Below are 13,412 nucleotides of genomic sequence, written 5' to 3' on the forward strand. Positions count from 1 at the left end.
AAAAAGACACCAGTTTATTGTGGACTATATTCCGAGGTACATCAAGCAGAGGTCAGGGTCACATCAGCTGAGGGTATAATTCCAGAAGTGAAAGAATAGTTTTTATCAGAAACATTCAAAGTATTGGCAAACAAGAGCAGCACCACACACACACACACACACCTCTTTCATCACCATCACTGAGGTGGGCTTAAGTAAGACTCCAGTGGAGTTGCTCAGTGGGCAGCAGGTCACACTGTTGTATGGTGCGAATGTGAATATGTGTGAACTATGATCAGGATGTTCCTGAAAAGAGAAGCTTCCTCTCACTGGAACTTCACTGAATAAAATAAAAGTTTATAATGCTGCACACTACAACTCCCCCCACTGTTCCAGGAACACTACCAGAGCTCACCTTAGGACTGGACCTGCTATAGATGACCTGTATTAGGACTAGGACACAGGGAATCATCATGAGCAGCCACCAGTCACTAGATCAGGCAGAGTTTCAAGGGCTCCTGAGAGACTCGATCCATCTCAGTAAAAAGTGATTGTCAGCTATAAGCATAACAACTTGTCAAAGAGATATACAATGTGTGTGTTGAAAGAGTACCTATGCAATGTAGGGGACTTCCAGATATGGCATTAAATGGTTGTCGCTCACCTAAATCCATGGTGTCCCGCCTCCTTCATTATACACGACCCAAGAGTGGTTCAAAGCAAATGCAGGCATTACACCATCACAGCTTGTCGATGCATAGCTTGTTACACCCCATGTCTGCTATTTTGTCCTTTTTATTCATAAACATTGAGGTCATTGTTCAAATTTAGAAAGTGAAAATGTAATGTCAAAATCATCAACTCCTCGATGGATTGATCTGGGGTTTGTGTGTGTGAACCCTCTGGCACAGTAAGGTTGTTGCTGAGCCAAAACTGCTGTAAACCCCACAAAGCAAAAACATTATTAGTCATTATTATTAACAGACTTTGCTTAACACTTGCTTTTAAATCAATTTGAATGAATTAATCTATGAATGTGATCTATGAATGTGAGAAAATGTTAACGTGTAAGGAACAGTTGAGAGCTGATGTTCAGAATTCAGTTCTACTAATTCCTCTTTAAAAACTGCTCAGTGCCTCAACAAAAGCAGATTGTGAAGAACAGAGACAGGTTGCTGTTTATTTTGGTCCTGTTGTCTCCCAAAGCTGTCAGTGGAAGAAGAGGGCATTCAGGGTCTGACATCTGGGAATGATTTGCCATTTGTTTGGATGTGGACATTTATGATAGTGAAAGTGGAATGTGTTTTCTTTGTGTGTGTGTGTGTGTGTGTGTGTGTGTGTGTGTGTGTGTGTGTGTGTGTGTGTGTGTGTGTGTGTGTGTGTGTGTCGGCCAGCTGTATGTCAGAGCACAACAACCTGATGCCAGCCTGGAACTTGTTTGATTAGATATATTTAACGTAATCACACTACAAACCACTAGTATTTCAATTTAATAGAAAGTTATTTGCAAAGTAGAGGAATCTTACTTTTGTTGTTATAGTCTCCAGTAGTTCTCCTCTGAAAAGTGTCTGTCTTCCCCCTTAGTTTGTGTCTTTCTTAGGTTGTTGTCCCGTCTGTCCCGTCCTCAGGTCATTCTTTATCTCCTCCCACACAGAACAGTGTCAGCCATAAAGTCTTGCTCCTCCAAACAAGTGGAGGAGTATAATAGAGGGAGAGGAAAAAGGGAGAAAAAGTGGCAAAATGAGGGAGAGAAAGAGATTTAAGCAAAGCGTAATGCTGAGGAGGAGGAGCTCCAAGCACAACTCTAACCCAAAGGGGAAAAAATAAAAACACAGAAGAGAAGAAACATGAGTCCTGTGTGTGGGAAAACTGAATAGAACCAAAAGAAAGAAGCATAGCGTGACACATCCTGTGTCCCTTTCTCTATTAACAGTAAGCAGCTGCTTTGAAACTAATAACAACGGTTGTCCTCAATTTTTCTGGTCAACAAGTTAAAATGTCTCTCCCACCGATGCCCTTGGCTTGCCAAAGCATTTCACAGAGTACCTATAATGGGGCCTCTTTTTTAGAGCAGAGTGACATTTTAATGTTCAGATGTGGATATGAGCCAATGACTCAGGATACTGACAAAACTAAATCTGCCAATCCATTGACCATAGCATGTCAATGTTGCATGTTGCCACAGCACAGGCTGTACTGGCTAAATGTTTTGTTGTTTTGGCTGCACCCGGCTCCACTTGTCCCCCACAGTCAGATATATACTGACGACAGATGATTTGTGAGAGCACAAAACAAATGAGCACGCTACTAAATCTGCAAGTGAGCCGCACACAGGCATGCGTTTGTAAGAATAGAATTAGATCGAGCATTTTAACATTTTGGACAAGAGGAAATTACCCTTGGCTAAGCCCCACCCCCTGCTGCTACTCACAATATGTGTTTGAAGGATCTATTCAGGATGAAAACAGGTTAAAAAGATAAAGATAGAAGATAAAGTGTAAAAGTGAACCACCACATCACCTGGAGATGGAGACAGAAGAACTATTGTATTTTAACCATATCAATCAGGTCCCTCCTCACATGTTCACTTGGTTCAGTCACTTACTATTCCACACCACTTCATCTTTAACATCACTCTGAGAGTGTGTGAACCGTAAAAGCTCAAATTAATATTGCATCAGTATGATAAATAAATATTGCATCAGTATGATGCAATATTTATTGAGCCCTATTTAGTTATATTGCATATAATATTTTTCTATACATCTCTTGCTATGGCAACGGCAGCACTGTTTCCCTGATTCTTTTTTATGTGAAGATACTGGACATATTGCCCCAAAACATGTTTTGTTTTGATTTGTCGTATACATGTCGTCCTGATGCAAATTTAAAAAATGCACATGTACTGTTTTTGTTTTGTTTGTCATGTTTTACTTCTGTGGGGAATGGGCTACAACTTCATTTAGTTGTGCAACCCTGTGTTGCATAATGACAAAAAAAATCCTTTGATTATATCCTAAACCTATACATACCAGTGGATTTTGTTATTGTTGCCAAAATCTTATTGGACAATGTTTCACTCATACACATCTATATTTATATATTGCGTAAATATTGTAAATTAATAGCGATTTAGTATATTAGATTTGTAGGTAAGCTTAGTCCTAAGCATCCCCAAGAACTGAAGAGTAGTATCTTATTTGAATACATTCTGTATACTGTATGTTCATACATTTACTACCATATTCACTACGATGTCATGAGTTATCTGTAGTTCTCGGTGATACTGAGGCCATGTCCACACACAGCATTGCAAACACCTGCGCAAAAAATACATCAAAATGTGTGGCCTGATCAGAATCAAAATTTCTCCAATCACTTGAATGGGGTTTCGACGTGAAGAGAGCTAAAAAAAAAACACTTAACTTTGGGCCCATATTGACTATACTTTAATATAGAAAAATGATTTTAATTAAGTTAAGTTTAAAAAGTAGACAAAATGCTGGACTTTGTCAAATGGGCATTTTGATAGCTAAAAACATTTTCATGAAGTCACAGATTAAGTTTCAGGAAAATTTTGGGTCTGTTTCTAATTTTATAATGGGTGTGTATTGCATGGAATGTTCAGCGTTAGAGTGATGACATCACGGTCAGAGTGGAGCAGAGCATGAAAAGTATTCTGTGATTTTTCCAAACAAATTGCTCCGAGTCCCACAATTTTTACTCTTTATACACCATTTGTGGTCAAAAAGATTGGAAATGTCCTCCTTTTTGCTCTGCAGCTCACATTTTTAACACCACAAACACAAAAACCACATCAGCGCGTCGTCGGCAGAGGCTTATCTCTCTCATGGTGCCCATGTGTTGTTGATTGGACTCATGGTTTTGGTATAGGGGGCAGAGGTTAGTAGTTTTTGTTGAAAATCCCTGTATACTCTGACCCCTCTTAATTAGCCTCTAACACAGAGGTGCTCCAATCACGGTGGCAACAAGTGACACACGCACCCAAGCACACAGGTGTTTGACACATGCATACACACACAGGTATTTGACACACACACAGGTGTTTGACACACACACAGGTGTTTGACACACACGCACCCAAGCACACAGGTGTTTGACACACGTGCACACGCAACTTGGCGGTATTCAATCAATTCATTCACATTTTGATTCTGTCTCCTTTCCCACTCTCTCACCCATCCAGTCCCACCCAATTTCAAAATAAAAGCCCCACAGAGTGAATTCTAACTGGAATGCTTTTGATGAAGCCTGTCATTTAATAGCCTATGTGTATGTGTGTCAAACATTATGATTCTGTCTCCTTTCCCCCTCTCTCATCCACCCAGTCCCACCCTTTCAAAAATAAAAGCTCCATGGAGTAACTGTATCTTAACATGAAGCTCAGAATGAGGTTCAAGTTAAGAAATGTTTAGTTCAAGTCTTTCCATCACAAATACAGAAATGTATTTTCCAAAGGTATATCCTCAAATACAGATGTATATTTCATTTCAAAAGCTATGTCATTTGCCCCAATCACCGTGGTAAACAGTGACACACACGCATGCGTTTTCAACTATGTGTTTCTATGAAGCAATAGCTGCTCTCAAGTTCAAGGCTGTCCATCAGAAATTCAAGATTCAATCCAAGAGTATGAATCTAAAATGCAGAAATAAGAGAAGCGATATCTCAATTGAACTTCAATGATACTACTTGAGGTTCAAATACAGAAATGATGGGAGCGTTAGCTCCTTCTCTTTGCATTGCCAACACCTGCAAAAAATATATCAAAAGGTGCGGCTTGATCGGGAATGGTGTGCTATAAATTTTTTGGAGAGATTTGCCCAGCTGTTTTGCCAAAAATCGCGAACAACTGAGCATAATTTTTCCATTCACTTGAATGGGGTTTTGGCGTCAAGAGACCAAAAAAACCCACTTAACTTTGGGCCCATATTGACTAGCCAAACATTAATGTAGAAAAATGATTTGAAGTTTAAAACGTAGACAAAATGCTGCACTTTATTGAGCCAAATGGGCATTTTGATAGCTAGCACAGTTTTCATGAAGTCACAGATTAAGTTTCAGAAAGATTTTGGGTCCGTTTCAGATTTTATAATGGGTGTGTATTGCACGGAATGTTCAGCGCTAGAGTGAGGACATAACTGTCAGTGGAGCAGAGCATGAAAAGTATTCTGTGATTTTTCGAGTCCCACAATTTTTACTCTTTATACACCATTTTTGGCCAAAATTATTTTGTGTTGGTCGCAAGCAGATGTCTATGGAATCCAACGGACTTACACATTTGGCTCAAACAGACGCAGAGTGACATGAACTCCAACCAACTGCTCCATCAGACTCCATGTTAAATCTGACCACTAATTTCTCGAAGAAAGCAGAGGGTACCAGTTCAGTTTTGCATTTTATTAGTTGCTTTGTTACTTACCATACTCACCATGCGTTCCAGAGGCTAAAGAAGGAGGCACCCAAAGATTTCAAGTATGGGGGGTAGTAGAGTATGTTTGTAGGTTAGTTATGATCTGTTTTACATTGTTGAGAGTGTATAGCAAATTGTAAACTATATAAAATTGTTGGCTACTACCACTGTCTGAGTAGTTCGCTCTTCCCCTACACACATACACCCCCCATACACATACATGTACATACACATATATATATATCCTCACACCACGTTTGTTCACTTGACTTTAGGTATTAGACATATAATTGTATGATAGTGTTTGTTGGCTTTTGATATTATTTGATTTGATCATTTATTATTTGGATTTAATAAACTCTGTTATATTTTAAAGAGCAGTCTTCTGTGACACTCATTTTGAGACTCAATTTATAGTTTGGTTATCGGTCCCTGTTAGCAGGGTGGTGCCCCGTTATTATTAGTAATTGCTAATGAACCTATTGATGTTAATAACTCCAATGATGTTGATAGTTTAGTTTCATGTTTTCAATTTCAATTTGCTGATAACCAAACCCGCTCCTTTTCGTTCCCAACAATATCATGTTAAACAATCTAAGTGAATCTTCTAAGGATATATTACTCAAATGATATAATAAAGTATAATAAAGTATATCCAAATACCAGAGTGGTTTCAGGAAAGGGAGACGTACATTAGATCCAGCTTTAAATTTAGAACATGAAATTAGGAAAGCACAGATAAACAAGGAAAGTGTTGTGGCTGTCTTCTTTGACATAGAGAAAGCATATGATATGATGTAGAGAGACGGTTTACTAATTAGACTTTGCAAGTTGGGTATTAAGGGTCGAATGTATAGATGGATAAAGGATTTTTTATTAAAAAGATGTATAGAAGTCAGAGTAGGAAAGAGCTATTCTGGAAATGTTGGTATTGAAAATGGAACACCTCAAGGTAGTCAGTCCATTACTATTCTCCATAATGATAAATGATGTGTTCAGTGAAATAGAAAATGGGATGGGATTGTCACTATTTGCAGATGATGGGTCAATTTGGAAGAGGGGAAGAAATGTGGAATTCATAGTAAACAAACTGCAGAGAGCCATTTTGAAGGTAGAAGAGTGGTCATATAAATGGGGTTTTAAATTCTCAGTAGATAAGACAAAGACAATGTTTTTTACAATGAAACAAATTGGTAGTGAAGTAAAACTAGAACTATATAATCATGAATTGGAGAGAGTAAAACACTTTAAATATTTAGGTTTGTGGTTTGACGAAAGGATCACATGGGCTGTACATATTAATAAAGTAGAGAATAAATGTAAAAAAGTATTAAATATAATGAGGTGTTTGGTAGGAAGTGAATGGGGGGCAGATAGAACTGCTTTGAAAGCCATATACAGTGGATTCATTAGATCTATATTAGATTATGGTTGTGTGTTGTATGGATCAGCAGTAAGCACATCTCTCAAAAAAATGGATACTATTCAATATCTGGCAAAGAGAATATGCACCGGTGCCTTTAAAACAACGCCAGCGGCTGCATTACAGGTGGAAATGGGTGAAATGCCGCTAGAACTAAGAAGAACACAGTTAGCATTGAGTTATTCTGCAAATCTACAGGGACACAGTGAAGAACATCCAACACAGGAAACGTTAAAACCATGCTGGGAAAAGGAGAAGAGGGAGACAAGAAGCTTTGGGTGGACAGTAGCACAGAAAGCAACAGAACTTAACATATAGCTAAATTAAACTTCAGTCCAACAGTCCCATTACCAACAATAGCACCGTGGATACTTCCTGATGCCACAGTAGACTTTACATTATTAAAAATGAAGAACAAGGGTAGAGCGGATCAGTTCAATTGGCATACAATACAGGCACATATCGACAGTTACCACAGTTATATCCATGTGTTCACAGATGCATCAAAGAATTTAGGAAACAAGGTAGTGGCATTTATTGTTCCAGAATTTAAATTTAAAATAGGTGAAATGATCAGTGAGGGACTATCAGTGTACACAGGGGAAATGCTGCAATAATGTTAGCACTACAGTGAATAGAGGACACAAGACCATTGAGGGCAATCATTTGTTCAGATTTAAGTTCATTATTAGCCAACTTACAGAACAGCCATTCAGACAGTAGACCAGACATCCTTATAGAAATACAACAAACATTATACAGAATTCAAATGATGGGTCTGACAGTCATATTCCTATGGGTACCAGCACATATTGGGGTCAAAGGAAATGAAATGGCAGATAAAGCTGCAAAAGAGGCCGCAAAAAATAGCTGCACTAATGTTGCAGTCAGCTTCAATAAATCAGAAACAAAAAGTATCATTAAACAGAGGTTGAAGGAAAGGTAGCAGAAGCAATGGGAAGAAGACAGGAAAGGACGATGGTGTTACCGAGTTCAGAGGAAAGTGGGAGCAATGAGATGTGCAGGAAGGAACAGGAGAGCGGAAATATCAAGGCTTAGATTTGGACACACTGGCCTAAACGGTATGCTTAAAAAAATAGGTAAACAGGAAACAGGAAAATGCGACTATTGTGGGCAAGAGGAAACAATAGAACATGTTATTGTGCAATGTCAGAAACATGAGCAGGAAAGAGGGCCGTTGATTGGAGACCTCGGCAAGATGAAGGTACGGTTGGATATAATGGATATTCTGCAAAGAACTCAAAAAGTGAGTGTTATCAAGTATTATTTCAACATCTTTAGATTAATTCATATTATTAAGAAAATATGAGCCTGTTGTTTTGTTTTGTTTTGAATTTTGTTTCTTTTTTTCGTTGCTCTCCACGTACAAGGACAACAACAACAAAGTAGAACAGATGTAAGCATAAACATTTCACGACTATGTACAATATAAATATAAATCCAAAAGTATATACACATATATGAACATAAACCTATACAACAGTTAGTTATCATAAATGGTTATTTTCTTTATGTAATAAGGATTTTATTGGCTGGATGAAGCTCAAATGGAAGAACTTAAGACATGTCAGCAAAATGTAAAGTCTGAATGGCAAAGAATGATTAATATAAAACATAAATGACAAATTTTTTGTCATTCGTGCTCTTGGTATTTATGATTTTAGGATGTCACCAGGTATAGACATGGCCCTATAAGCTACTGGGTTTCGAAGGTTACAGCAGCACGGTTAGGCAGTGAGGACACTGCGCCTCTAGTGACTAAAACTGTACACCTATGTCTCCCAAACTGATGCTTGAGTCAACATGTATAACTGTTGATCAGTTATAATCTGTGAAAGACGCACAATGCTCACCGTCTGCTAAACCAAGTTTTGAACCATTAAGATGAGTTTGCTTCTCTCTTCCTTCTGTCTTGATCTAAGGTGGCCCCTCCAAGAATCGCCACCTTATCGTGGTGGAGGGGTTTGTGTGCCCCCTCCATCCTAGGAGCTCTGTTGTCTTGAGTAATAGCTCCTGCAATTCTCACCGAGGCAAATTAATCCCAGGAGAGAGGCCGGATTTAGAACGATTCACAGACTCAATGAATCGGCCAGAAAGGAGCTGCAGCACCTTGCACAGACTGGAAACCCCCTCATGGAGCCAGACCTGGGAGGGAGGCTTGCCCACGAGCCCCTGGTGGCCAGGATTTACCCATGGAGCCCGGTCGGGCACAGCCCAAAAGAACTAGCCATACAATATATCATTTGGTATGATAATAAAAAAAGCTTTGTTAGTGATGAATCATAAAAATCTCAATGGAACAGATTTGTCAGAATTAGTCTAAAATATATTAGAAGATGGACAGATTTACTGTGTTTATGAATTTGCAAGAAACGCGATTCTAAAATACTAATGATAAAAAGTTGAGATAATGTGAGTTGCGAAAGAAAAGTTTACCCCATTTTCATTGTATAATAACAATAACTTTCATGTCACATCTATGACAATTTTAGTATTAGTCTACAATTGGTGAATACATTCAAAATCCAATGAATAATCTAAAAGGCCATCTATATTTTTGGAAATCTAAAAGTCCATACAACAGAACCTAATAATTTCCATGCCTAATATTTGAAGTTTAAAATAAAAAAATGTCAGGCTTATACTGTATGCCAACCACCCACATGTGATGGAGCAGACTACAGTGTGTTCTGAAGGCACGTGACTGGATATTGTTTTGATGCAGGGATAGAGAACAGTAACCCTCTAATGATTGGATTAAACCTCCTCAACTCTGGCAGCTCCCCAACCAGCTGAGAGCACGCTCTGCCCTGAAGTGTGAAGTGCTTTACACTCACTGTTTCAATTAAAAGTTACTGAGAGTCAGCACATATTGTCTTCCTGGATCAGTCTTTACTTAAAGTCTCCACGTTTAGCCAAAACAACTCACCAAGAGCCTGATTCTGTTGAGGAATGAATGGTAATAGTAAGTAATATAATCTCCATTACTGAAAACACGTCACTGCAGTTTACACGAGGTAAACACTGTAACTGTAACCTATGACAGGAAGCAGGATTCACCATGAACAAGTCACTATTCTAGTCTATGATAGGGACACAAACACATTCACACTCACATCCACGCCTACTGTTTGATGTGTATGTTTTGGACTGCGGGAGGAAACTGGAGCACATCTGCTGTCAGTTGTAGGAAGGAACAAACTGTACATTTTAAATGATACTGTAGGCAAACTTCCTTCTTCTTCACTACACTCATGTTGGCAGTGTGTCATAATAACTCATTCATTTAATTTCATTACATGGCTAATCTTGTTATTTTTTATTGTAGTGGACACTTCAACATTTGATTTGGTGTTTATTCAAAATGATATTTCTCAAACTGACAAGTACAAAGGAAATTTCAACCAGGAGGCCTTACTCTACACTGTGAAGCTTGTCTTAAACTGTGAACTCACTTTTCCTACAGGATGTGACTTCATGCAGAGCATTGGTCAACACGTGCAAGCTGGTTACTCAATCCGTGGAACAACAGGTCTGCCATGTGAGCTGCCTCCGTGCTGTGTTGACTGGCACACAGGCAACCAATGAGAAAAATCCTGTGTGGCCGGCTTCATATGCAGCCAATGAGAAAAATCTCAACTCAAATCAGTGGGAGTGGCTAGTGAGCTTGCGTTGACCTAACATGGATGAGTACGACCTCCTCTGATCTATCTCTTTCTCTCTCTCTGTGTGTGTGTGTTTGTGTGTGTGTGTGTGTGTGTGTGTGTGTGTGTGTGTGTGTGTGTGTGTGTGTTCCCTCTATAGATCAGCCTGAGCTAAACATCTTGTAAACAAGCTTAGTTTGATGTCAATTCAAACCAGATTTCCTTTTTGTTTAGAGGGTAGGATTTCAATTTTGTTTCAAATTGATTATCATTATTATTTATCCAAGATCTTCCTCGTTGCCAGTTTTTTGGTACATTTTGCAAAAAAAAAAAAGTAATAAAATGTTTAGTGACATCTTAAGAAAAGAGGTAAAAAACACCAAAATGTTTGTTTTTTTGTGTTATGTTGTCATTTGCAAGTGCCTTAATCATTTCATGTGTTGATTGTAAAACACATATATATATATATATATACACGTGTATATATATATTTTAATATAATATAATGTATAATAATTTATATATTATATATTTTTTTATTTATTACATATACTGTATATATATATATAAGAGTACTTTTATTTTCTGAAAATAGAAAATATGTATCATATTAGATGTAAAAATTGTGTCTGACAATGAGGGCACGACTCAGACTATGTTTGAATATATTTCCATGAGATGTTTCCACCTAAGATGTGTCCTGTCATGTGATGTGTGCAAAGGGGAAAGTTACAGAGGAGCATGGTCGACTTCTCAACAGACTGATGGACAGAGTTGTGATGAACGCAACAACCAATACAGAATTTTACCTCAGTTTTTCACCTTGTTTATTAATACAGACTCATTTTTGTGTGAATGCTGTAACAACACACAAGATGTACATTTCTCTACTCAATCAAAACTCTGTTTGACAATTGAAAGATGTCTGACCAACAGCAGATCAAATTACGTTCATAGGAAGAAGTCAGATGTTTTTGGTAACCACATCCTAATATGCAAATCACAGAACAGTGTGTCACTTTACAATACAAAATGAATTTGTGGCACAGTTGAGGATGTGGATGTTGAGTTTTACTGTGTTTTTAATATGGTTTACAGTGATCCAACAGCTACTCAAACTGCTCCATTACTTCTGTTTTCATTACAATATGATAATATGTGCAAAACACACACACACACACATACACACACACACACACACTTGTTGTATTAGCAGCAACATGTTCCATTTGTGTTGCTTCATTTTGGCTTGTTTTATTCTTTTATTCATTTATATTTTATTAAGCCTGGGGACTTAAAGAATCAGTCACAAATACAATTTGCTTGTATTTCCCCTGAGTAAGCGTGACTTGGTAGCCTGATAATGTTTTACACTAATTAATTGGCATTCTACTGCAAAAGCCAATGTGTAAAACACAACATATAGTTCACCAAGCAGTACAATATTTTTGTATTATGTCAGGATAACGCAGCCACGATGCTATGTAGTAGCCTAATGTACAGTTGCCCAAATATTCTTGAATAACAGTGAATACCTGTTATACCTGGAGATTTAAGCCATGCTTTCTAAATATGAATCAAACACAAGGATGCTATCTGGATTTTCCCATATGCATCATCATGAAATTGTATGTTAAAAGCATTGCAATGTTTTCAAAAGGCCAATTTTTTGGCTTGCAATACCGCCATGTAGCTACTGTACCTGAGTTTTTCTGCCTGTAGTTGCTAGGGGAAGTGACGCCAGCAGCTTTCACGGTGGAGGAAACAAATCGGACAGTGGAGCGACGCTACGAACGATTAGGTGTAAAGTCTATCCGCAAAATCCGCCTCCATCCTTTAAATTTGGGGCAATAATGACCCCCAAAATACGGATAACATAAACTACGCGTTTCGCACTATCGAATGATATCGATATTTTAAGTCTTCGTTCCTCAGAAAGATAAAAAAGGGATGGTGACATTTTGCATTGTTACAATAGGAGCTGGGATGATTGTGGGGGGCGGGGGAATGTGAATTAAGGGTTAGGGTTGTAAAGCAGTCAAGGAAGGAGGACTAACCGAGGCAACGTAAACAAAAGATTCAAATCTTAACATTACCGATACGCAACGTTTAACTACCGAGATACACACACGAAGCAACAGACGTAGTTAACGTTTGCTATTAACGAAATGGAGCTGAGAGTGGGGAACCGATACAGACTGGGCAGAAAAATCGGAAGTGGTTCTTTCGGGGACATCTATTTAGGTAAGGAGTATGTGTTCTCTTCAACTTCACAAACCAAATGTTACCCGTGTATTACCTGTGCTTTATGAGCAAGCTGTTAAAACATGTCACAGTCCGAATTTCATTAACGTTCATATCCTGGTTTTATTAACCTATAGCTAACGTTAATTGTTACTTCTCCTTGAAGATACCTCTGTCTCGCCAAGTTAACGAACGTTACTGTAACGTAAGGATTTATCAATTCGATGTTAATTGAAGAACCATGACCGATTTGAGGCATTGCAGGCATGATAGAAACTGCAGGTGAAGACAGCTAAGGTTAGCTTGTTTAACTGGCATTATGCTGGATACGAGCAGTGAACACTTCAAACTACTGCTGGCTTTTTAGAAGCATCTTTCTAAACACACAGCGGCCAGGTTACTGTAGAAGAACTGAGCTGAGTAGAAGCAGGTGTCTGCTTGTAACGTTAGCCTCACGGTTCTCATCGAGACAATCCCCACGGTCGTCCGCCGTGGCCTTATGTTATAACCGCTTAAGTGTCACAGTCGTTCACTTCCAGTTTAATGATAAACTACAGCTGGACAGTTGTGATAGCTGGCGGACAGCCGGTAGAGTACAGCTGTAACGTTACCGCAGAGGATATTTAGTGTAACGCAGCTCTGTTCGTCAACAAACCGATGATACAAG

General features: G+C 38.5%; 1 protein-coding gene across 3 annotated transcripts in view; it reads left to right on the forward strand.

Annotated features, from left to right (window-relative positions):
- Positions 1 to 12,252: 12,252 nt before the first annotated feature.
- Positions 12,253 to 13,412, forward strand: part of csnk1db (casein kinase 1, delta b) — a 15,301-nt gene continuing 14,141 nt past the window's right edge. For 2 of the 3 annotated variants that reach the window (XM_076092999.1, XM_076093000.1), the window contains exon 1: positions 12,253 to 12,745. In XM_076092999.1, coding sequence (XP_075949114.1) covers positions 12,670 to 12,745 — 76 coding nt within the window. In that variant the 5' untranslated portion in view covers positions 12,253 to 12,669. The remainder of the gene's footprint in view (positions 12,746 to 13,412) is intronic. The other variant, XM_076093001.1, reaches the window with a different exon arrangement.

This window comes from Anarhichas minor, unplaced genomic scaffold (genome assembly GCF_050575085.1).
Source record: "Anarhichas minor isolate MPS153535 unplaced genomic scaffold, ASM5057508v1 ptg000017l, whole genome shotgun sequence".
Lineage (NCBI taxonomy): Eukaryota > Metazoa > Chordata > Actinopteri > Perciformes > Anarhichadidae > Anarhichas > Anarhichas minor.